Below are 24,170 nucleotides of genomic sequence, written 5' to 3'. Positions count from 1 at the left end.
TCAGAACTTTAGAGCCGAAGAACACAAATGGATAGAACAGTGTGTGCACCAAATAGGGCTTTTCATCTGGAGGAACAAGAGATCACCTCAGAGTGTGAGGGCGTTGAAAGCCGCCAATGAAGAATCATGTTTAATAATTCAGTCCAACTAAATAGGTCAGTCAAGATTTAATTAAGGTGGGCAGGCAAGATGGAGAAAACTGTGGTGAGGTGAGAAGGTAGACATAGAGAAGAATAGCCACGTGATTATAAATTAAAAGCTTTTGCTATGAACGGCTTTTGTTTGACTTATTTTTAAAAAATAAATAAATTTCAAATCAAATAAATGAAAAAAGCATTGCCAACTCTTGTCGAATTTCAATGTGAAAAACCTCCGAGTTGAATTTGAGCATATGAATATGACGCTCCTTGTATTAAAGTGACTTGCTAAGTTTTTTTGTATTATTTTAGAAAACTATCATAAAGTGTTTGGTGTAGCTCATCAGAAAGAATCACGTTTCATTATGAAAAATAACCATTTGATGGCAGAAGTAGTTTGGATAGGAAGTGTGTCCACACATCGAGGAAGCCCCCTACACTTAGTATTGCTTCCTGTATCAAATATACCACCATAGTGTGTGGGCGGCCCCCGAGTAGGCGAAGTAAAGCAGCGTGGTGAGAGTAGCAAAATATATGGATATGTACAAGCAGTTAACGCTTCAACAGCTTTTTCCTTTCTAAAAAAGATGATGAAGTCCTTTCGCCATCATTGGGGCAGAGAAGGATAACATTCTTGAAGGAACGCGATCGCCATAGTGACTGAAATCATGTGATCAAGTCACCGGCAAAATCGGGCACTGAAAACTTCTTGCATAGCCCATGCATCGTTCATGCATTATTTTAGTGTTCTTGCATTAAAATGTTATTTTGCAGGCAAATGGAAAGCTAGATATCAGACGTATCACTATTTACGCTTGAAATGCATCATTTCACAGCGGCTGTTTATTTCAGAAACTTATCGTTGTTCAACGCTTGTTTACCAAATAACGGTAAAAGCTAGAAACATACTCTCTTTTCTAATGAAAAATAAGGGTTCAAGCTTTCTTTTGCTATGTCCTACGTCTATAAACTATAGAAATACATTTCCTGTAGGCCCTTAAAAATGAGTCAAAATTGAAAAAAATGGTTGGGGCTAGCTCCTCCCATTTGTGTTACAGTTGCCATGGCACCTAATTGGCCCCGCCCGTGTGGCACCAGCTGCAGCTTGTTGACACATTGGCTCCCTGTCGGTATTTAAACTCTCTCCTGTCAGTCCCCTTTTGTCAGTCCCTCTGCGAATCTGTTTTTACACGGCAAGCCCTTTTTTGCCTGTCCTGTTTTCTCTCGCTACGATCTGTTTTGATCTCGACCATGTCTGCTCTCCCGTCCCGAATTACGATCCGTTTCAGATCTTGACCACGTCTACTCTCCTCTCCTGGCTTTCGACTTGTTTCCAATTTTGCTCTCCTATCCCAGCTACTGACCTGATTTTCCTGCTCCCAACACTGCCATCGCTCGCCACGGAAGTGCCACTTCCACGTTCAGAGCGACCTGCTCCCCGCGACCACCGGATCGTGTGTGCAATCCTTTCCTTTCTCCCCCAAAAAACTTGTGAGAAACGCTACGCGAGTGGATCTTGTTTCCGTTCTGGTCCTGACAATTTAAGAGAAATATCTGGCAGTGAATGAGTTAAAACGTTTGACTTGTTTGAAAACCAGCTATTTTGTATACTGTAAATTCTGGACTATAGAGCGCACCTGATTATAAGCAGCACCCACCACATTTTAAGAGGAAAACCAATTTTGTACTTACACAAGCCGCACATGTATATAAGCCGCATGCGCCCCCATTAAATCAAGATTTGATGCAGATTTGCAGAGTCCAGGTCCCGTTAAAAGTAATCCAAGGAAAAAAAGTGTATATTTCCAAAGGTAAGGGTGGGAAAAATATATATCCACTATTGTCTGCCGAGTCCACAAACACTCACCTTTACCGGTCCCCACTTCCCGTCATCCCCCGCGTCTGTTACGCCCCTTCTTTTTAATTGGTCAGTGCAAGACTTATCAGAATAAGTTTCCAAAATAAATACAAATAAATACATTACAAAAATATACAGTTGCAAATACATATTATACATGGTTACACATATTTACAAAGAAATACAGTTCACCGAGAGAGTTTTCAAAGCTTTAATAATAATATTATAACTTTCATCCCAAACCGTGCCTGTGAAGGGTAGTAAAACGCTACTACGAACACGCTCGGAACACAATAAACGGGTCTGTTAAAATAAGCATACCGTATTTGTAGAAATCGAGGTAAACCGTCCTCATCTTCCTTCCTATAACTTACGTCATCAAAGTCGTCTTCCATCAGTATGGGAAAGAGACTTTGTCATATGGACGTCGTCCCACGCTCCCTTTTTCAAAAACACGCTAGCAACACGCTCGCAAGGTAAAGTTTGCGTGCAATAGCTCTATTTCCTTCTTTATCGGACTGCTCGATTGCGTTTAGCTTGTAAGCTGCGTCATGTGCCTTGAACTCGAGCACCGCTGGCGGCTGTTAGAAAAATTACATAAATTGGCCGCATCACTGAATAAGCCGCAGTGTTGAACCTTAGGGAAAAAAGTAGCGGCTTATAGTCCGGAATTTACGGTAGTATAGATTAAAAATTATATTAAATAAAAAGCATCGGCAACTCTTGCCTAATCTCAAGATGAAATACAAGTTGAATTTGTGTAGATGAGTCTAACGCTCGCTGTATTAAACCGCCTTGCTGAGTGAGTGCATTTAAACGGCTCTAACTCAAGCGCATGTAAATTTCCCCGTTTCAATAATAAAGCAGCCTCAGCATGCAGTCTATCATGTAAGAAGGGACTTTCATGGCCTAACGAGAGTGTTTTATCTTTGCTTTTCAAAGGGCCGATTGTCTTCAGATGTAACTAGAGTAACACGTTACTTTAAATGATTTATTGCTTGGACCCACTGCCCGGCGTCTCCGCTGATTTGGCCAAAATGAAAGCAAAAGAGGGAATAACTTTGCTTGCGATTAATATTAATAGACTCTTGTCCCTTTCAAGGATTGGACTCGCTTGGAGAGATGAAAATGGATGCCTCGCCTGCTTATTTAATCTTTTTTTTTTGATTGTTAATAATTTAGCTGCGCATGGGACGCTACATAATAGGCTGACTCATAGATTTAGTCGCATATAGCGTATATACGCGGGAAATGGGGGTTTCCTTCGCTGGGATGCAAAAGTGATGTTGTATGTTTAAGGGTCCTTCATTATTGATTGTCGGCGTTTTCATAATTCAGTCCAAATGTAGCATCAAGGCATTAGCGTGAGCTTTGTTCACGGAAGGCTAAAAGATGAATGTTTTAAAATCAGGAAACACGTGCAAGGCTAATAGAGCTAATATATTATATATCAGGGAAACCACAAAAACATAAGAGACATGTAAAATGGTGTAGCTGAATTGTGGAAACGACTAGCTTGTTGCTCGCTAGCATAAGAAAACCTGTACTCGGTAAAACTAATCTCTGGGCACTGGGCAGGGGACACCCTGAACTGGTTGCCAGACAGTCGCGGGGCACACAGACAGACAACTCACTCGCTCATTCACACTTAGAGACAATTTGGACCGGTCAATTTACCTGACATGCATGTTTTTGGAATGTGGGAGGAAACCGGACTGCCCGGAGGAAACCCACACAAGCACAGGGAGAACCTGCAAACTCCGCACAGGAAGGTTGGTAGCTGGGTGTGAACCCATGACCTCAGAACTGTGCCGCACACACGCTAACCACTGCGCCACCGTGCTGCCGTTTTTCTTTATATTGCTGAGTAATTTTGCGTGGTGGACCTAAGTGGGGAAGGCAGGAATCGATGCAACGGTGCTCAAAAAGAAAGATGGTATTTAATAACAAACGGAGGTACAAAGCGACAAACAAGGGTTCACAAAAACCTGACATGATCTAAACCAGAAACAAAGCCCAACCCGGAAATGGAGATACAAGGAACAAAGTAACAATCATACAAGGGGGTGCTAAACTAATAACAAAATGCCCTAACAAGAAACCAGAAACAAAATCAGAGTTAGCAATTACAGTGGAAATGAAATGCCCCGACATCATATGCTGTCCAAAATGTCCCTGTAAAGGGTCCTGATTATTAGGCGTGTGATGATTGGACACACTAGGGCCCAGTTCCAAACCTGATTGGCGCCCTCTGGTGGAAGTTGTCATGCCGGATCTTTACATCTATGTTCCTAAGCATTCCAAAACCCCAATTATTAATGAAACATGTACCTATACAGTGATCACTTGATACTCAATCTAAATCCATTTGGAATGGTGTTTGACCATCGAATTGTTCAAAAACTGAAACATTATTTAACATATGAAGTAATGGTGTTTCCTTTTATACGTTCCTACGCATTCCAGAATAGCCAAATTTTGAATTAAACGTTTATCAAACAATGTTAAGTATTAAAATGTGTTGATAATAAAGTTAAAACCTAATTAGGGTCCGAATACAAATTATCTTTAAACCATTTACTGTAGCTTTGAGCAGTGGTTTGATAGTGGACACCCGTACACTATTCTCGTATTTTGCAAGTATTTTCTTTTTCAAATTCTCACTGTTTTACTTTTTTTATTGATTACAAACTTTCTTGGGATCAATTATTAGCAAAAAGCCGATAAAACACACTAAATCCCAATGAATTTGAAGAGAATGTGCAAATATGGAGTCAATCAAGTACCAAGCTATGACTGTAAATGACAAATGGCTGTTAAATAAGAAATACAGTTGTACCTCTAAAAACTAGAATTTTGGTATACAAGATTTTTTTAACAAAAATCTACCTCGCTATACGAAAGAAAGTCTAAGTCACCAACAATTCCAGAAGCTACCACTAGACAATGTTTGAGGCCAATGACCCATTACCACCAGCGTCAGCTCGACCAAGTTTGCGCATGCAGACTACTACAGGCATAGCATAAAACATAATGCTTTATAAACTGTGTGTATGTTCATTTAAAGTTACAGTAACTTTAATTTTAAGTGTACAGAGAGTGCTTAAGTATGAACAGTCTCTTGCTTTCATACCTGTAAACTTTCGCCAAAAATATCCCCTTATTAATGATTGCAAATTGTCTTTATGATAAACCTTACAATCACAACGTGGCACCTATTTACTCACAGTAAGATGGTCTATGTCAAAAACTGTAACAATATTAGCAATCTATGATGACGTTGTCGTTTCCTACCAAAGACAGACAGACAGATGGATGAGAGACGAAATGGGCAAGACGAGATGTGTCTTTTTAAAATTGAAAAATAAAACATAATAAAACATTTAATTTACAGGTATGCGATCTTCGTGACTCTTCCCTGCAATCGCCCCCACATTTCCTCCGCAGAACGTGCACACATTGGTTACGGTGCTCATAATAAACTCGCTTTTTATTTCCTTAATATAGTCTTATTCATCTTATGACTTTATTTTGCATGTTTAAATAATGTATGAATTTGTTTTTGGTGATCAGAAAGATGTGTTTTAAAGCTCTTTAAAGACAGTCAGACTGCTGTCACTGTCTTGTACTACGGACAGACTGAAGAGATCTTTTCTTCCTCATGCCATGAGGCTCTTTAACTACCTGGCAGAGTAAAAGCCCACATTAAACCACACCCCCCACATTGCATATTACTGAACTTTTATTGCAATATGTATTCTGTGTAGCACTATTTAGATATTCTATATAACACGCTACAGTGGGCATTTGCACGTCACATTGGGTATTTGTATATTGTATTATGTTTGCTTTATTATTGTATTGTTCTCAGCTCAGGGATGCTGCTGGAAATGTGAATTTCCCTGCGGGGATGAATAAAGTATCTATCTATCTATCTATCTATCTATCTATCTATCTATCTATCTATCTATCTATCTATCTATCTATCTATCTATCTATATATCTATCTATCTATCTATCTATCTATCTATCTATCTATCTATCTATCTATCTTTAGGGTTCACTTATATGCTTTTCGCAAGACGGGAGCAGGCCAATTTTTAATTATTTGATATTGGGAAAATCCAATTGTGGTACTAGCACTTCGAGCTATTAGCACATAAGAATAGGTACCAATGTACTTCCTCAGATCATGGTTGAACCCCTAAAGTGGAAAGTTTCTCTACAATGAAGAACGCTGTTTCAACAATCTGTTACTTTTAATTATCATTCATTTGGTCCCTACAACAACTCTTTCCTGCTTTTTCTTGTATCCCGTCTCAGACGGTTACACGACGGATGATATCGAGTTCTACTGGCGGGGTGGCCACAATGCCGTGACTGGCGTGGACAGGATTGAACTGCCACAGTTCTCTATTGTGGATCACAAGCTCATCTCCAAGAATGTCGTCTTCTCGACAGGTGAGATTGACAGGCAACTCCATGAAAGTCTCTTAAGTTTTTTGGGGGAGACAACGCATCAGAAAGTCGTTGATGCTTGGCATCACCAAGACTAGCGTTCAGTAGAGAAAGGCTCCTATTTTTAAAACAATGAATTCATGCCTAAAGGTAATACTACATTCTTATACATGCAAAATGTGAGGAAATAGTACTTGGTTTTTGCATAAAACCTATACATATTTCATCGGTATACAGTGTTCATTTTACCTCTGAAAAGTGATGGGTCCCGGGGACTCGCATGCTAAAAAATGTATGGGTCCCAACAGAGATCTATGGGTCCCCAAAATTTAGTGTGCTCCATGCCCTTACAAACTATCGTATTTTCCCTTACAAAATACTAAAAAATATTTTTTTTCCAAACAGTAGTTTAACATGTTATATTGTACATGTGTTTCCTTATATCATATCTATTGTTAATGAACATTTTGTTGTGAGACACTGAGTTGCTCGACATGAATGAGGTTCATTATAAAAAAGTTCAAAAATTAAGTCGCTTGGACGTTCACTGTAGAAGGAAAAAATACATGCAAAAGTAATTAAGTAGAATAATACATTTTGTTATTCAAATTATGAATTCATTTTCTGAATTAAATTATTGTTGGTAATATACTGATTAAAAGGGATCACCACAAACCTGTCTTGTTTTATTTTCTCCTTTTATACTTCCTTTTTTTTCTTAACTTCTTTATACAACATAATCATTCGTAATATAATGCATCAAAGCAAGTCAGCTGTTTGAGAGCCGGCTTTCTTTAATGAGTTGAGCCGAAAAAGCCGGTTCTCTAAAAAGAAACGGACTTTCACTACACAACTCGAACTGGAGATCAGCGTGCAGACAAAAACTCGAACCGCGAGACCAAAACAACAATGGCGGATCTGCCTCACGAAAAGTTTGGAGTGTGGTAAATCTTTGTTAAAAAATGATAATGACAATTTTGTGTCAAAAAAGTAAAAATAATGCGTCTAGGACGCAGGGACGCGGGCAAACGAGATATGAGAAATACCGTCCAATTATTTCCCGAGATGCATTTTGAAAACACCATATATAGTCCTTGTTATCCAAGGCTGCAACGTCAACGAAGTAACACCAGCATTCCAGCAAGCCGGTCGCCATGTTAGTTCTTCGAAGAGGTTACAAGTGCTTTAAGCAAAGTTTTCATAGTTTTTGTGGAGAATGCCTATGTGATGTGTCACAGTTGGATGCAGTAATGGTACAACAAAAGGTGAGCAGCCAAAAAGGGCCACAAACATGGAGAGCTAATGGTGGCTAATGGGACAGATCAACTAACGGTGGCAATGGCTACTGCAACCAATGCGAAGCCGGCTGGGAATACTTTAAAAATAATTAAAGGGCTTGGCGCAGCTTATTAGTGTGTATCAAGCTTTTGTGAAAGCTTTTAGTATGAAAAATCCCTGTTAAATGGCAGGAGTGGCTTTGATCAGATCTTTGTTTACACATCATGGGAGCCCCCACATTCTAGTCTTGCTTCCTGTATCCAGCGATTAAAGTGTGTAGGCGGCCCCATCCGGCAAGTATAGGCATGGTGAAGCAATATGGTCAGAGTAGCGAAAATATGGACACTTTACCCTTCAAGCTTGTTTATTTCCAAAAAGATAACATAGTTCCTCGTGCACGTGCTCAGGAACGGGATCGCCATGGTTACAGAAATCGTGTGATCACGATCATGCATCGTTCATGCAAAGCTCATTCATCCTGTTCTTGCAATGAAAGGTTATTTTGGAAGCAAAGTGCCCTTGTATTTATGGAAAGCAAAGTTTCGATATTAGGGTTGTCAAAATTTCAAAATAAAAGCACAAGCGAAGTGAAACTTCCGCTTGAAATGCTTCTTTTTACCACAAAGACGTTTTCTGGAAACGAGTTATTTCAAGAATCTTCGCGATGTTCAACCGTTGTTTACTTAACAATGGTCCAATCCAGAAATATTTTTGCTTCTAGTCAAGTCAAGTCATTTTTATTTATATAGCCCTTAATCACAAAGAGTCTTAAAGGGCTTCTAATAAAAGATGATAGTTGGCCCTTTCTTTCCATATGTCCTATGTTCTATATGGTTTGAACAATTTTATTGACAGTTTTAACAGCAATTAAACACATTCACAATTTCATTATATCATTTTCTAACAATATGAGGTTTGAACAATTTTTATCAACACTTTTAACAGCAATTAAACACATTCACAATTTCACCATATCATATTCTAACAAGGTTTCTGGAGGTAAAGTGAAAGTGGGACATTCTGCCTTTGCTCTTTATTTCCGCCAAAGCTTTTAGTTCTTGTTTGATCGCGTCCTTCTTTCATCACAGTGCTCTCCTTTATACCTAGAGAACAAATGGCACTGTGGACTCCTAAAATGGCAGAAGATTGTCTGGCACCAGCTGTTCCTGTTTGAGAGAAATATCTGGCATTGAATAAGTTAATGAATTTGTACATTCAGTAAAGTGAGTGCCATCAAGTCACATCTGTGAAACATCGATTTTACTATTACCTTTAACCGTTTAGCCTTATCCGATTCTCGAAATCCAATGCCTGCTAATAGCTCGTACAGATAAAAACTGGTGAAACGAGTTGCCAATATGTAAGATGGCATGTCTTATTTAGAAGCAATGAACAACAAGAATGTTGTCTGATACAATGAAACATTAATGCTTGGCTTGTTTCCATATTCATAAGACGCTGGTGAAAGCAAGACCTTGTCCATATATCGCGTTTGAATGCAGTTAGCGTAGCATGAATCTGACTTCCGCTAATGTGATTTAAACGAATTTGAAAGTGGCAGCGATTCCTTTTCGTCAGATTGGATATAGCGACCTTAAGATGGTATAAAGATGAAAACGCCAGCGAGCGTTTGGCCTTCCTCCAACTTCGGTGTGGAGTTTACGGCCAAGGAGAGCCAATGTCGTTTTACCAAATAAATATCACATACCGACGGGCTTTGTTGTCTTGCGGTGTTTATCCTATAAACATCCACCTCAGTGACACTCGGAGTGGCGGGAACTTAAATGAAGTAAATGAAAAAGCAGTCCGAGGGTTGCCAAGTTTTTTTTCTAGGTTAAACTGCGTCCCTTCTGTGGGGATGTAAACCTAAAATATTTGTTATATCTTGTTCAACCTTGTACTGTGGACTCTGGGATACAACTCTGTTCTGAGTTGTCTCAGGCGATAAACCCCTATGCTAATAAGCTAATTTATTCCAAACCCCTGGTACCCCAGATAATATCATTACTATTAAAAAATATATTGAGTATTACTTGTGAGTAATATTCATTATTAAATAACATTTTAAATATGTATACCTGGGCAGCACGGCGGCGCAGTGGTTAGCGCGTGTGTGGCCCAGTTCTAAGGTCTTGGGAACCTCCTGTGTGGGTTCAAATCCAGATACCGGACTTACTGTGTGGAGTTTGTATGTTCCCCCATGCTTGCGTGGGTTTCCTCCGGGCACTCCGGTTTCCTCATTCCACATTCCAAAGACATGCATTTCAGGTGGATTGGCCGGTCCAAATTGTCCCTAGGTGTGAATGAGCGAGCGAGTTGTCTGTCCCTGTGTGCCCTGCGATTGGCTGGCAACCAGTTCAGGGTGTCCCCTGACCACTGCCCGATGATTGCTGGGATGGGCTCCAGCACCTCCGCAACCCTGTCCGGGTACTGTGCTGATAAGCGGTGCAGCTAATGAGATGAGATGAGATATGTATACCTGTAAGTGAGGTCTGCTTGTGAGCGTCTGGTGGCCTGAACTTTGCTCGTGGGTGCCCTTTCCCATGGGCTCACCACCTGTGGGCAGGGACATAAGGGGTCGGGTGCCGAGAGAGCCAGGTAGCAGCCAAAGGAGGGGTCTTTGGTGCAACGATCCCTGGCTACACAAACTGGGTTTTGAGACATGGAATGTCACCTCTCCAGCGGGGAAGGAGCCTGTGCTGATCTGTGAGATTGAGAAGTTCCGACTAGTTTTAGTCGGAATTCCCTCCACCCACAGCTTGGGCTCTGGTACCAGACCTCTTGAGACGGTTTGACTCTCTTCCACTCTGGAGCAAGCCGGTATGGGCATATCAGTTGCCCCACGGCTCAGCGCCTGTATGTAGCGGTTCACCCCTATATAAGAGAGTGTAGCCTCTCTTCGCCTTGCACCAGGACACCCTAGGCCGCAGTTCGTTGATCAACCTTGTAGTAGTTTTTTTGAAGGAGCTTTAATAAACACCTCTGACAGAACTTTGCCCATGTTCCAAGGGGAGTCCAAGTGAACATGTTTCGTGCCTCCATCATCGAGGAGGCTGGTTGAAGCTGAAAGGTAGTCGGTACCTGCCGTGGCGGTAACCCTCAGACCCGTTAGTGGTCACTGGTGGTAAGGGATGTCGTAGAGCTGAAGAAGGTGTCTCATTGGGCCCCTCCTGGCCTGTGCAGCTGGCAGGTATTGGCAGGCCAAGCGGAACGCTGCAACAATTCAGGCAGGGGAGGAGTTTGGCATGGCTATGGAAAGTGACTTCCGAATGGCTTTTAGGAAATTCTGGTCCACACCCATAGTGGAGATGGACTGCTGAAATCTGAGGGGGGCTCTTATATTACTGGGGTTGAAGTCACTGAGATGGTTAAGAAACTCCTCTGTGGCAAGTCCCCATGGGTGGATGAGATCCCTGCAGAGTTCATTAGGGCTCTGGAGGTTGTAGGCATTTCATGGTTGACAAGCCTCTGCACCATTGTGTGGATATCGGGCCAAGGCACCTCTGGACTGGCAGACTGGGGTGGTGGTCCCCCTTTTCAAGAAGGGGAACCGGAGAGTGTGTCCAAATTACAGGTGAATCACACTTCTCAGTCTCCCTGGTCAGGTCTATTCGGGGGTGCTAGTGAGGAGGGTCGGACAGGAAATTGAAGATGACATTTAATTCTGAGCATTTTTTAGCACTTATAAAATGAAAAGAGCATCACAAAATCTTGATTTTATATTGTATCTAGTCAAAGTCAGCATTTTGAATCGTAAACAAATGAGTTGCCTAGCTATTCAAAGTTTATTGATAGACTAAAGTAGACAGTACACTAGGGCTTAAACAAATGATTTTTTCAATAATAGATGAATGGGCCAATTATTTTTCCGATTAATAAATAAAACAGATTATTAAAAGGACAATTTTAATTTCCTCCAGGTTTTGGAAAAATAGAAAAATAGTGCACAGAACACAAGAATATTTTATCATGTAAAACAATAGAAAAATCCAACTGTTTGTCAAATAGCTAAAAAATAATAAACAAAATCCATTCAAATGTATGCTATACACCTGCAAATATATATGATACTTTTTTGTAAAGGGCAAAAAAAAGTGTCAACATTGAAGGAAAATGCGAGTACTGCAACAACATTCGGCCTCGAGGCACCCTCTACGGGACCAAAGTGGTACTACACGTTTGTCGTCGGTTCAAGAGTACGTCACTCAACCAAATATAACCTTGAGTCGCCCTCTGGTGGATTGAAGTGGCACTACATTACATCCCCTTCAAAAGCCTAACTCCATTACAATGTCACAACAAAATTAAACGCATAAAAATTCATTGCCATTGCTTTTAATAATCAATTTCAATTTATTGTATCGATTCGTTGTTGCATCCCTACGGTACACTATTTCAACGGGGCAAGTTTAATCTTGAGATCTATACATTTTAATTCTACGCCCTGAAAACTGTCTTTTGTTTCCCCTTTTTGCTTCTCAATGCAGGAGCTTACCCCCGCCTGTCTTTAAGTTTTAAGCTGAAGAGGAATATCGGCTACTTCATCCTTCAGACATACATGCCTTCAATCCTGATTACCATTCTGTCCTGGGTCTCCTTTTGGATCAACTACGACGCCTCTGCTGCCAGGGTAGCTCTAGGTAAGTCAGATAACCCAAGAAAAAGTGTCATAAAAAGGATTCTTACTGAGTGTCCTGAAAATAACCATTGTGGCAAAACGGTTCTGTTGACACGTCCGCTTTTGAATCTGACAGCGCCCATCCCTCCATTTTGTCGACAGGGCAATTTGTCTGATTGAAGACTGAGCTGCATTTAGTGATTTGGGCCAGGGGGCGGGGGGCTGAGGGTCAAAGACATTTGGAGGTTTCACTGAATAAAAGTAATGGCTTATAACAGAAACAGGTTAGCTTGGTGATTCACTTTTCAGGTTAAGTGAAGATTCACAACAGTTTTTTTAACCTTGGCCCCGGGCGACGGTGCTGATGTTATTTTGGGAAATTATAAGCTTTGTAGGAATGTTATCGCTAATTAGGAGTAGACGGGGGCTTTCAACATGTTTCAGACGCTGAGAAGGTTTCTGGTTATTCATGTACATAATGCCCATAAACTGTAGACCATCGTTTAGCGGGGGTTATTTTTCAAAACTAACCCCACTCTAGAAACAGTTGGGTAAAAAAATAACCCAAGTTTGGGTCAAAAATGAACCAATGTCCACAAAAATTTTGTCAAGAAAAGAATTCTGCAAAAAAGGAATACTGCATTGTTGTGTAAAATAAACCCCCTCAGAATAGATTCATTTTAGATTTAACACTCTGGGTTACTTTAGTTAGAATTGTCACGTTTGCAGGGGTGGACCCAAATGCAGGGAAGTTGGAATGGAAGCAGGTGTGCTCAACAAAAGATTCATGAATAAAAACCAGGAACAACAAACAAAAACAAAGCAGGTCTTAAAATATGTAGCAAAGTGTCCAAACCAGAAAAAATGACATTGTGACAAAAACATGATGGAAGTGGCATGGAATTGGAAATGACCCGACCAGTCTCCTGTTAAAACCGTCTGTGGATTCATGTTATACTTCTTTTGAAATAGATCAGTTTCATCAAATTGGTTTTGAAACGATCACTATTAGAGCAAAGTACTATATTAGGTCCCTGTTTTAAGCACTTCCTTTGTTATTTAGTTTTTAAGTATTACTGTAGGTTTTTTTAGTTTTTTTTTTCAGTGTTTCTGAAGCCTGATTTTTTTAAGTTCTGTAGTTTTTTTGTCGAGTTACTGTAGTTTTTTTTTTTACTATTTTATAGTAATTATAGCTGTAATTTTTATGTAGTATTTCCATAGTAGTATATTTTTAGTAATTTGTCGTATTTCGAAAGTAGATTTTTTTGTTGTTGTACATATGTAGTATATTCGTAGTATTTTTGTATAATTACAGTAGTTATAATTATAGTATTTTTGGAGTATTACTGTAGTATTTTTTTTAGTATTTTTGTAGTGTCTCTGTTGTATTTTGTAGTATTTCCACATTAGAATGTTTGTTATATATCTGTAGTATTTCTGTAGTACTATAGTTTAATTTTTGTAGTCTCGCTATAGGTGTAATTTGCAGTTTTTGTTGTAATCATCTTGTAGTAGTAATTTTGTAGTAATATTTCTCTAATAGTTTTTTTATATCATAGTATTATGTATTGGTATTTTTTTATTACTTTAGTAGAAGGATAATTTATGTATTTCCAAAGCAGTATTTTAGGAGTATTTTTGTAGATTTTTTGTAGTATTTCCATAGTAGTATTTTGTCATATTTCTTTAGTATTTTTGTATTATTACAGTAGTTGTCTTTTTGTAGTATTTTTGGAGGAAAGTAATTATGTAATAGTATTCTGTAATATAGTTTTACTGTAGTAGTATTTTTGTAGTAAATCTATACTATTTCTTCTATTTTCAGAAGGAAAGCTAAAAAAAAATAGGAAGTCCCTGTTTTCAAGCACTATATTTGATATTTAGTTTGTAGCTTTTGTGTAGTGTTTTTTTTGTATTTCTGTCGAATCAGTTCTGAGTGGACACACTAAGTGACAATGTTAGCACCAAAAAAGTTAACCACTCTTGGGGGCCCCCTAGTGGTTGAGGGGCCCCAAGCAGCCGCTTAGCTCGCTTATGCCTAGGGGACCATCAGTGACTTCTTGTCGTTCACACCAGGTATTACCACGGTGCTGACTATGACCACCATCAACACCCATCTGCGAGAAACTCTTCCCAAAATCCCCTACGTCAAAGCCATTGACATGTACCTGATGGGCTGCTTCGTCTTCGTGTTCCTGGCCCTGCTGGAGTACGCCCTGGTCAACTACATCTTCTTCGGACGGGGCCCTCAACGGCAGAAGAGGGCCGCAGAGAAGACGGCCACGGCCAACAACGAAAAAATGAGGCTGGATCCAAACAAGGTAGGGCCCGATCGGCTTTGAAACAGAGGAGTAAGCCGTACTGGGAATTTTGGTATTGATCCGATTCAAGTACATACATGGTCGTATCGAACAATACTGATCAGATACTAATTTATTCATATATATATATATATATATATATATATATATATATATATATAAAGTCAGTAAAGCTAATAAAGTGCTAGTTGCCATGGTGACAACAGATTTACAGATTTTAGTTCAAGAACAGTAAGATGTTTAAATTTTTGGTTGCAGCTCTTTGCTCTCTGTAGGGTGAGTTTTCCTAATGGTTTTATGCAATTCTGTGGTGTTGCCACAGTAGCACAGACTTTTACCACACAAATAGCACCTGGCATTGTTCCTTCTGTAGTCGTACTTCCTGTTTGCCCCTGTCACGTTTAGCTTCTGCTAGGGGAGGAGTGCATCAATTTGGCCCTCTCATAAGTCTAACAGACAGGATGTAGCAGCAGTCCAGGTAAGAAGGGGTGCTAAAAGTGTGCCCCTCACTCACGCACAAACTTAAATTGTGGCAGAGGGTGCTGGTTGAGAGAGAGAAGGGCTGCACTATCTAAATAGAAAAGCAGCGCTTTGAGGATATTAGTGTAGGAGCGAAGTATCCATCCCAGGACAATAGTATGATCCGATCAAAGTACTTGCTTAGTACCGATAATATCGATATTTGGATCCGCCCACCCCTAGAAATCAGCGGCAGCCACTGCACTAGGAAATGTGTGTGAGGAAGATGCAAAACTAAATTAGGCACTCTTACATATGCATGTGATGAAAACAACACATTAATCAAGTCAAATCAAGCACAGAACGAAGCACGAACCCACTGAGAAGGGATTGGAATTAATCACCACGCAGCTACATGTGAACAGGAGGAGCGATTATTGCATAGACCCCCAACTTTTGCCACCTACACAAGCAAAAAAAATAACGATACTTTTCGATTGCAGTGGCTGGTGGGCAATGTCGTCGGCCGAGACGACACGTTGTATGCGAGGATGAAACAAAGAGATCTGGACAGCCACGACTCAATGTGGGAACCTATCTTCATGGACGATACCGGCATGGGACTCGGCGACCAGAAGAATAAGGTGACGCGACATAAGAGAATAGATTTCCGTCTTAATGACTACCAACACTTATTTTGCAATCGAAAGGGATGTTTACATGCAGGCAAAATCCGATGGGAAAGAGACAGTGTTCCGATTATGTAAATCCTTGTGAAACCCTTACTGTTTCTGGAATATTTGCCTAAAATCCCAATCCAAGACATACGCAAAATAAATTGAATGCTGTTTTTGAACCGTTTGAAGAATAGGGACTGTTTTTGAAAGGTAATACTCTAAAGTTTTGTCCCAAACTGAAATGTGCTACTAACATTGAGTAATTAGAGTTGGAAAACACAAAAATAGAAGATTTTTACTCTCTCTTGTATTTGTTTTGGGTATCTTAGCTGGAAAACTGGAAAGACAATAGCTTGAAATCTGAAAAATGAAACATTGTATTTTACATTCGGAGATGACTAATTCACTTTGCATTTCTTTACTTTGGCCAATATTTAGACACTATGACAGAGTTGTAAATGTTTGACTTCTCTTTCTAGAAGTGAATCCATTATTTTGCACTCATGCGCGTAATAATGCCGCATTAAAATTAATCACGGTTGGCTTTACGTGTGTTTACTTTTGGCTCTGATTTGAATACACACCATAAATGTGTACATATTTATGTTGGGAATTCATTGGCAAACCAACGTGTGTGCCTCCACATTTAAATCGGTCACTGTTGGCTAAAGATTTTTTAAACCGAATTGGTGATGATGTTTGTTTTTTTTTTGTTTGTTTTGTTTTTCTAAACAGGCCATTATAGGTTGTCACAGGCTAAGAACTGTAAAAAAAGATGTAAAAAGAGCCAGCAACAAAGACTGCTTCTTACACGGTGCACCCTATGGTGTTACATAAACTAAATAACTTCATAAAAATAGTCACATTTATGAAACAGTCCTGCATAGTGGCTGCCACCGTTGTATCCATCCATAAAGTGCATAAAAGTGTGCTTTGCGCTAGCTCCTTCAAGGGCATCTTGTAAACACACGAGACCCAGCAATGCACTTCACTGTGGCGCATGAAGCGAACAAGCACGGCCGTTTGTGACATGAAACAATTGATCCTTCATTTTATGTCACAATTGGGAAAACATAGTCCGTGTTGATGTACCTCTCTCTTTGCCTTTGCCATCAAAAATTCGTTCATCTTAAGGTATATAAAAAAATCATTGGAATTGCTCCAGAGATCCAATATTCCATTTCCAATTGGATTTTTGCCTCAATGTAAACATAGTCATTGTGTCTGAATTTAGTTTTTCTGTGGCAAACAGTAAACAGACGGCCATATTGGATGGGCCCACTAGACGAGGTTTGATGTAACAGGTCTTTACTAATTTGGTTAGATCAGCGGTCCCCAAACTACGGCCCGCGGGCCGGATGCGGCCCGCCTCCACATTTGGTCCGGCCGCCTGAAAAATACCAGAAAGCATTTTTAATTTTTTTTTCATATATGTGTATTTGTATTTGATAATGAAGTTGGACTTTTGCAATAAAATGTTCTTTAGTTATGAACTATTTTCATTATTAACTATTAGTTAGTAACTATTGTATACGGCGCAACAAGGGTTGCTGACTAGTTAAAATGTAAAATTTGGGGATTTTGGTGTTGTTTTGTAAAGCAGAAAAAGTGAAGTACCACCAGTGAAGTATCACCACTAGATGACATAGTCTCACAGGTCAGAGAAGGGTGTTTGGGGCAAGTCTCACGGGACCTCACGTGATTTAATAAATCACTCTTAATGTCAACAAGTAAATGGTGTCCTGTGAGACTGACATTTACCATCTATTTTGCAGGTGAGATGTACAATATTTTTTTATATTTAGGCACTCCCGCAATCATCACACTTTTTCTGTTACAAACTGACCCCGGCCCCTCATCAGAGAAGGGAAAAGTTATGTGGCCCTGACAGGAAAAAGTTTGGGAACTCCTGGGTTAGATGTTCAAATGAAAGTGGAAGGTGTAGGAAGTTATTTCTTGGTGACTTCACCACTTTTTGTTGGTACTGTTACTCGTTGACTGTAGGTCAGAGGGAGAAAACCTCACTCAGGTTATGAGACTTCCGACGCGCGCCATAAAGCTTAGCAGAAAATACTGCGCTGTTTTCCGATTGAAATGAACTCTAGAGAAAACCCCAAGTCCAATCGGTGAAGGACACAGCAACAGGACTATGCAACCTCCTGGCATGACTCGGGTACCTAGTAGATGATGGAGAGCCAGCCTAAACGAGTCCCTAACCCTTAAGTGAACCCCAAGCCTTCTTCCACTCATTTGTCTGTAGCTTATGTGGGTGTTTTGTTTTTCGTTAAGTAAACTTTTGTAGTGGTTACATAGCCTGTAACATTCTATTAATGATCACATTTACCCTACTAGAACTTTATTCGCCATATTTCAGAAGCCAATCACAAAAAAACAAGGAAAAACTACGCACACACCCATCCAATATGGCCACCACTACTAATGTTTCCAGGATGTAGATGATGTGAAAGGAACTATCAATACAGTCGGATTGACGAGCAATTTGTCTCCATCAGATGGACCCTCACGAAAACATCTTGCTGAGTACCTTGGACATCAAGAACGACATGGGAATCTCCGAGCTGGCTTTGGGTCTCAACGACCCGCGGAACACCATGCTGACGTACGACAGTTCCACCCTGCAGTACCGCAAAGCAGGTCTGGCCCGTCACAATTTTGGCCGCAACACATTGGAGCGCCACATGACTCAGAAGAAGAGTAGGCTAAGGAGACGCACCTCACAGCTCAAGATCAACATCCCAGACTTGACTGACGTCAACTCCATAGACAAATGGTCGCGGATGATCTTCCCGACCGTTTTCTCCTTTTTCAACATTGTTTACTGGCTTTATTATGTGAATTAGGAATTACAACGCCGACATATAAAAAAAATCCTCGAACATCACATTTGCTTGTAACAGTATGTAGAAAAAAAACCTACAGAAGGGAATTTGATCATAAAAGGTGCCTGTTTGAAGTCATTTTGTTTTTGTTTTTTTATAATGTACATATATATTTTTAGAATATTTTTTTTGAGTATAGTCTGTCTTTGCCAAAAGTATACATGTAGAACTTTGATTTAAAATCTATTTTTATCGTTTAAAACAGGGGTCTCCAAACTTTTTCAAGCTTTGTTTTTTTAATCAGCGCTGGGATGTCAAACGAAGTTTGGCTCTGGCGTCTGGATCCAGATCTTCTTTTCTGAGGCGGACCTGATCTATAATAAATAAATCTCTATTTTTCAGTGTTATGCTTTATCATTCAGTCTGCATTAGTCACCCAGCCTACATATTATGAGCAGAATGCCCTGGAACACTGGGCCAATAGATTGGATTTGGCTGCTTGGAGTGGTCAGTGGTCTGGAGCTGCAGTACTCAATTTTGCTGCCAGAGGGTGTTAGAGATCCCACAAAAGCAGACCACACAGAAGTATACAAAAAATAAACACTTACTGAGGCCTAAACTACAATTGTGTACATTTTCACGAAAATTGGTTCAGTCGCTTCAGAGCCAATAAGTGACACACACACACACACACACACACACACACACACACACACACACACACACACACACACACACACACACACACACACACACACACACAAACCAGGATTTATAAAGTAGTTTAGAGAAATTTAGATTTGATAATCATGGATGACAGTTTTACACCTGAACCAGCTCACCATTCCATACAAATTCAACACTGCCAGGGAGCATTTGGTATGCATTTATTTTAAAAATCATAACTTTTCATAGAATTGACCTATATGTGGGCTATATGTTTAATATGTTTGAATTAGCGCAAAGGCCACCCAGTTTCATATACATTTCTAAAACAAAACGTATAGAATAGAATAGAATAGAATAGTACCTTTTTAATCATTGTTACAAAATGGGTTGAACATATTGTGACAATCAAATTGGACGTGGCACTCCAGGTTCACATTTAAACTGTAAGGGTAAAAAAAAATTAAAAAGATAAAAAGATAATTTACACAATCTTTTACACACAATTCACAATTTACACGAATACACAAAGTATTTGGTTATTACTATGTTGTTACAATTTTCTAACCATGTTCATTACTGAGAGTTGGCTTCAATTGACTCAGTCTTCCATGAAAAAAAGACTTTATTAGAAAATCACAATGACACAGAACTTGTGAGCTATTTTTACGATAAGGTCCGCAGGCACCTCAGCTGTCATTAGGGGGCACACGTTGGAGACCCTTGGTTTAACACATGGAGTGTGCTATTGAAAATGTTGATAATTTACTTTGCTAGGCGTGATTTGGATAACGATGTAAAAGAAAATGGTTGAGCGTACAGCAAAAGCACAAATATTAGCTAGTGACATCTTATTTTCTCTCATTGTGACTGTAAAAGGCCAGAAAAGTTCATTGTATAAGGTTAATGTTTCTGTTTTATATATTTAGTTAGTTATTTATTCATTTATCTGGTTATGAAAGACATTTTATGATAGAGTTTGCACATACGATCCTAAGCCATAAAAGGCTGCACCATTGATCTACTGCTGGTGCTCGTAAAGTTTATAAAATGTATTTATTTACTCTACTGAAACATATAATAATGAATATATACTTATAAATCATACTTTTGTTTTGATTAACCCGGAGGTTATAGTTAAAAAGCTCAACTCGGCTAACTTTTAAAAGAAAATAAACTACTTAATATTTTTAAAACAGCCACCATTTTTTAATATTGATTTTAGTTCATAGTCATAGTATTTTATATACAGTGATACAATGAAAAATAGCGATTTGTTCGAATACAGAGTCATCCGAGGTATCACCGTATATTGAAAAAAATAACGCCATCACAAGTTTCAACCCTAGAGCCTTGAAAACAGTGTTTACATGTCTTTTTACCTAATCATTGCCATTTAAACAGGCTTTTCTTTCTAATAATATTTCTCATTTTATAAGTAGCTGTATGAAGACTCTGATCAAACATTTGAAGTTCATCTAAATCTGTTTTGGAGATCCCGTTCCCGTATGTAAATATTGGACTTACAAATAACCGTTTAAATTATATAACCAGTGTATATAAACACAAGCTTTCTATAAAAGTGAGACAAAAATGACTTTTCACTACCATTTATACTGTAACATAACTAGAACTCTTTATCGGATTGTTGAATAATGTACATATTATATTTGAAAATGTCACATGATCACGTTTTTCTTGTGTTTTTTTTCACCAAAATAGTGAAGATTATAGTCTACTTTTGAGGGAATGTCGTAAATGATTAGATGATGAATTGGAGTTGACCTGAAAATTGAATCGTCTCAAGTCTGTGAGCAAAAAATGATAAAACTATGGTACTTATGGTATATCATGACTATACAAGCCACAGAGACTGAAAAAACAACATCGGAATACGTTCACATTGAGTTTCTTTTTGATTTTTGTCACAAGCCAGAAACGGAGACAGGACCCAATAGCGTTCATTTTACTCATTTCTTGTTAAGAAAGAGAGCAGTGCTTGCTTCCATGATCCGATGATTGTCGGACACGGTTAGCTGATGGCAGGAACGCGGAAGTGGCACTTCCGTGTCGAGCCAGGATTGTCGTGGGTGGCAGGAAAGCGGGTCGATAGCCGGGACCGGGGCGCAAGGGCGGGCAAGAGTCAAAAAAATATGTCGGCAACAAGTATCAGGCAGGAAACAGGGCAAAGCAGGGCGATAGCTGGGACGGACGAGCAGGGCAGAAACGGGTCCAGAAACAGGTCGGCAACAGGTAACAGGCAGGAGAAAACAGGGCAGGAGATTGTCGGAAGGTACAGAGCTTGCCTAGCAAAAGCGTAGGTTCGCAGGACGGTCTGACAGCTTCCTCTTGAAGGCCGGGGGTTTAAAAAGAGTCAGGGAACCAATCAGCGACCAGGGCAGGTGCCCCGAATCAGCAATCATGACAATTTTTGATATCATTATGTGATGTTATGAAAATAACACTTGACCCCTGATATACATTTAGTAATAGAAACAATAATCCGAATGTTTTTTGGTAACATTGTCACGTCAGTATATCTGTCAGCCTCAGCCAATTGCTCTCTTTCTTAATAATTACAATCCCATTATTATATCCAAAATAAAGCTTACAAACACAACATGGAACCTATTTACTCACAGACAGACGATGTAGAAAACGGTGATAATATTAGCAATTTACGATGACATTGTCGTATGCTACCAGTGACCGAGACGATCTATATTTAAGCCTAAATGGTCAAGATAAGTATTTTTCCCTGTACGAAAAGTGTTATTTGATGTACACAATTTGAAATGATCAAAAAATGTATAGAATATAAAGAAACCGTTTAATATTCCAGATTTTGACATTGAAATAATAATGGAAAAAACCTTATTTTCCAGCCATGAACAAAAATAATGGCGTAGAAACATTAGTTTTAATTTAATTTCATTTTTTGCAGTAGTAAAAATATGAAATTGCCAACAAATGTTTTCTTAAAGCATGTATTACTTCATATGTTCTACACTCTAAATTACATTTTTACTTCACAGCATTTTTGTTTCCTCTATTTTTATACTAGTGTAAAAAAAATAAGGTGTAAAGTCTGCTCTTTGGCAAAACCTTGTAAATCTAAATTTCACATATTTATATGATAAGAAATGACTACTGTACATTGTCCTCTACTTTAGGGCTCTGGAAGCGGAAAATGGTGGTAGAAAAATCAAAAGATTGTGAATAGATTCTGAAAGGCTCTTGAGCTTTGCGAACATATTTGGGAACTGGGTTGAAAGCCTGACTCATGTTGGTGACAGTGTACTTTTTTTGCACACACTCACAGAAGAAGCCTTAGACTCGTGCCGCTCTGGACTTATAAACGCTAGCGGCGTCAATCCTTCTTACCTTGTCAACACCGTCCACCTGGACAGATCTTTACCCTTCACGCGAGAACATTCCCAGGAACTCTGGAGCCCTGTAAAAGCCAATGTCTGTCTTTACAATGGAAACCCATGGAAATGATATCATCAATAAATATTGTATACAGTTCAAATGTGGGTTCAGAATCTTGTTTTGGTTTATATAGGACGTTCATACCAGAGATGTTGAACTCAGTTTGGCTCTGGGGCTAGGTCCAGACTTTCTGTTCTGAGGAGGACCGGATGGGTGAAAGGATGTCAACTCCGAATGTTTAGCTTTGTTTTTTCAGTATCAAGCATAATCATTTAGCCTATTTTAGAAACCTGCCCTCCATTTTATCATCACAGATGACTAGTGACTGATGACTATGATCACTTTCAGTAACACGACACATTTATTCACAAACAACAAGAATGAAACTACACATTTGATTGGTTTATATCAGGGGTCAGGAACCTTTTTGACCCAAAGAGCCATGAAAGCAAAAAAAATGTTTTAAAAATAAATTGAGAGAGCCACATCATATATTTTCAGACAAAATTGAAAAAACTGCCAAACACGCTCTTTAGACAAAAGCTAATTCTTCAGCACATTTTATTCCACTGTGTGTCATTTGATGATTATATGTATATTTATGTATTTTTTTTTGTTTTCCACCTTCAGTTAAGAGTGTTGAGGCAATTCTTTTCCATGAAATTTGTCCTTCATAACGGTTTCAAAACAATGCATGCAAAGTTCTTTTGTAAAAATGTCACAAATTACTGCAAACGATAAGCATATCGTCATATTCACTTTGGGTGTGGACTGCACTGAGCGAGAGCGAGAGAAGGAAGTTCCTTGCGCTGTGTGCAGGGATCCGCCACCCAATCAAAGTCATTTGCCAGCGTTTTTAATTATCAGTTTAAATGGTTTCTTATCGAACTTCTGCATTAAGTTGCTTCGGCTTTATAGGGAGCAAAATCGGGATGAAATCACTTGACTTTGAAACGCCACAGAGAGATGTGCAATAGTTAAATTTTATTTCGGAGCCATACATACTCATGAAAATAGCCATATATGTCATAGACCAGAACAAGCACTCGGATCCAATAGCGTCAGTTAAAGGATTTATTTGGACAAGGTTCGGTGGAGCAGGCTTGGGACGTCGGCTCTTGGTAGCAGAAAGCCTCTTTGGACGATATGGCAACTCCGTGGTGAAACGCGTGACGAGTAACGTAGCAGGTAAGTCGGTGGCCGGGACGGAAGAGTAGATCGTAAACTTTTAACAGACAAGGGTCAGGCAACGAGAATCAGACTTGGAATACACAAAGGGATCGTGGTACCTTGAATGTTGGAGGCTCACTCAGGGAAACGAGGAGTACACTCGAACGTCCATCTCTGGACGCTGACAGCTTATGTAGAAAGCTTCCACCAATCAGGAAATCGCGTTCCAGCACACCAGCTGATTACCTCAGGTGGC

The 24,170-nt window shown here is 39.4% G+C and overlaps 1 protein-coding gene across 1 annotated transcript in view; it reads left to right on the top strand.

Moving 5' to 3' along the window:
• Window positions 1-19,412, top strand: part of gabrb2b (gamma-aminobutyric acid type A receptor subunit beta2b) — an 82,152-nt gene extending 62,740 nt beyond the window's left edge. The window contains exons 6-10 of the mRNA XM_088320637.1: window positions 6,319-6,456; window positions 12,219-12,371; window positions 14,426-14,670; window positions 15,633-15,773; window positions 18,320-19,412. Coding sequence (XP_088176763.1) covers window positions 6,319-6,456; window positions 12,219-12,371; window positions 14,426-14,670; window positions 15,633-15,773; window positions 18,320-18,667 — 1,025 coding nt within the window. The 3' untranslated portion in view covers window positions 18,668-19,412. The remainder of the gene's footprint in view (window positions 1-6,318; window positions 6,457-12,218; window positions 12,372-14,425; window positions 14,671-15,632; window positions 15,774-18,319) is intronic.
• The last annotated feature ends 4,758 nt before the right edge of the window (window positions 19,413-24,170 follow it).

This window comes from Urocampus carinirostris, chromosome 17 (assembly GCF_059441175.1).
Source record: "Urocampus carinirostris isolate Australia breed hairy pipefish chromosome 17, RoL_Ucar_1.0, whole genome shotgun sequence".
Classification (NCBI taxonomy): Eukaryota; Metazoa; Chordata; class Actinopteri; order Syngnathiformes; family Syngnathidae; genus Urocampus; species Urocampus carinirostris.
Note: the sequence above shows the minus strand (reverse complement) of the source record. Positions and strands in the feature narration are given on the sequence as shown.